At 43.3% G+C, this 997-nt stretch overlaps 1 protein-coding gene across 1 annotated transcript in view; it reads right to left on the bottom strand.

The window, feature by feature from the left end:
- LOC107599390 (myomegalin-like) overlaps window positions 1-997 on the bottom strand; it is a 38,380-nt gene that overhangs the window by 27,400 nt on the left and 9,983 nt on the right. Inside the window, exons 11-13 of the mRNA XM_016290970.1 lie at window positions 684-830; window positions 491-603; window positions 260-399 (exon numbers count right to left, since the gene is read on the bottom strand). Of these exons, the coding sequence (XP_016146456.1) occupies window positions 260-399; window positions 491-603; window positions 684-830 (400 nt within the window). The remainder of the gene's footprint in view (window positions 1-259; window positions 400-490; window positions 604-683; window positions 831-997) is intronic.

The raw sequence follows: 997 nt of genomic DNA, 5'->3' as shown, positions 1-997 counted from the left end.
GAATGAGAATGAGAATGTAAAAGCTGGATGTGCTGTTATTGTGTCCTGCTTTACACCAGATACAGGGCTGATATAAATGAGTCATCCAGAAAGTCAACAACCTGATGGGCAAAATATTAAGCCATTAGCTCTGACCTTGAACTGGCTTTAGCCCTGCATCATTGCTGGCTGGACAAACTGAAAGGTTCTGACTGTGGTATTTTGGGAGATTAGAGCATGACATCTGATTGGTTTTCTGCACTCTCTGTCTGTACTGCACCTTCTCTCTGTTTGGCTCTCTGGATCTCTTTCTGTAGCTGATCTCTCAGCTCTGTGTTCATCTTGACTCCACTTTCCAGCTGCTCTCTGAGGAGTGACACCCCTGTGAGCTCCAGCTGCAGCGCCTGCAGCCTCTCAACACTGAAACAAAACATAAAACATAATTAAAATGCAGATTTTAAGTGTGTAGCATCACATTACAATAGTACGACCTTTTATGTATCACACGCACCCATCACGCTCTTTGACAGCTCTGATGAGGTCAGAGTAGAGATGTTGCTCAGCTCTCAGAGCTCGGTTTAACTCCATCTGCTCAGTCAGCAGATCAGATAAAGATGCAACATCCTACAAAATGTTAAGGAAATCAACATAAGAAATGCTAATGTGTATCAGTTTAAGGAATGCATGCATGTGTTCACACGTACCTGTTGTTGGCGATCTCCTCCAATAATGGTTCTTTCTCTCTGAGGGAGAGAGGAGATGCTGCATTCACTCTCACGCAGCTGGGAAGCTTGATCCCGGGTCAGAGGAAGTCGAATGTCCCCTCTCGGAGACAAACGCTGGTGCAGCTCCTGCAAAGAACCAGAATCAGACAGAAGCATATGCTGTAAACTAACCTCAGAGCTCATGCTAGGTGTGTCTTGAAAGTTTAATATTTTACAGTTTTACGGTTTAATGTTTTACTGTCACATTCGATCAACTGCATCCTTGCTGAATAAAAGCATTAATTACTTAAAAA

This window comes from Sinocyclocheilus grahami, unplaced genomic scaffold, assembly GCF_001515645.1.
Source record: "Sinocyclocheilus grahami isolate Dianchi unplaced genomic scaffold, SAMN03320097.WGS_v1.1 scaffold265.1, whole genome shotgun sequence".
Taxonomy (NCBI): domain Eukaryota; kingdom Metazoa; phylum Chordata; class Actinopteri; order Cypriniformes; family Cyprinidae; genus Sinocyclocheilus; species Sinocyclocheilus grahami.
The sequence above is the reverse complement of the archived record's forward strand: the minus strand, read 5'-3'. Positions and strand labels throughout refer to the sequence as shown.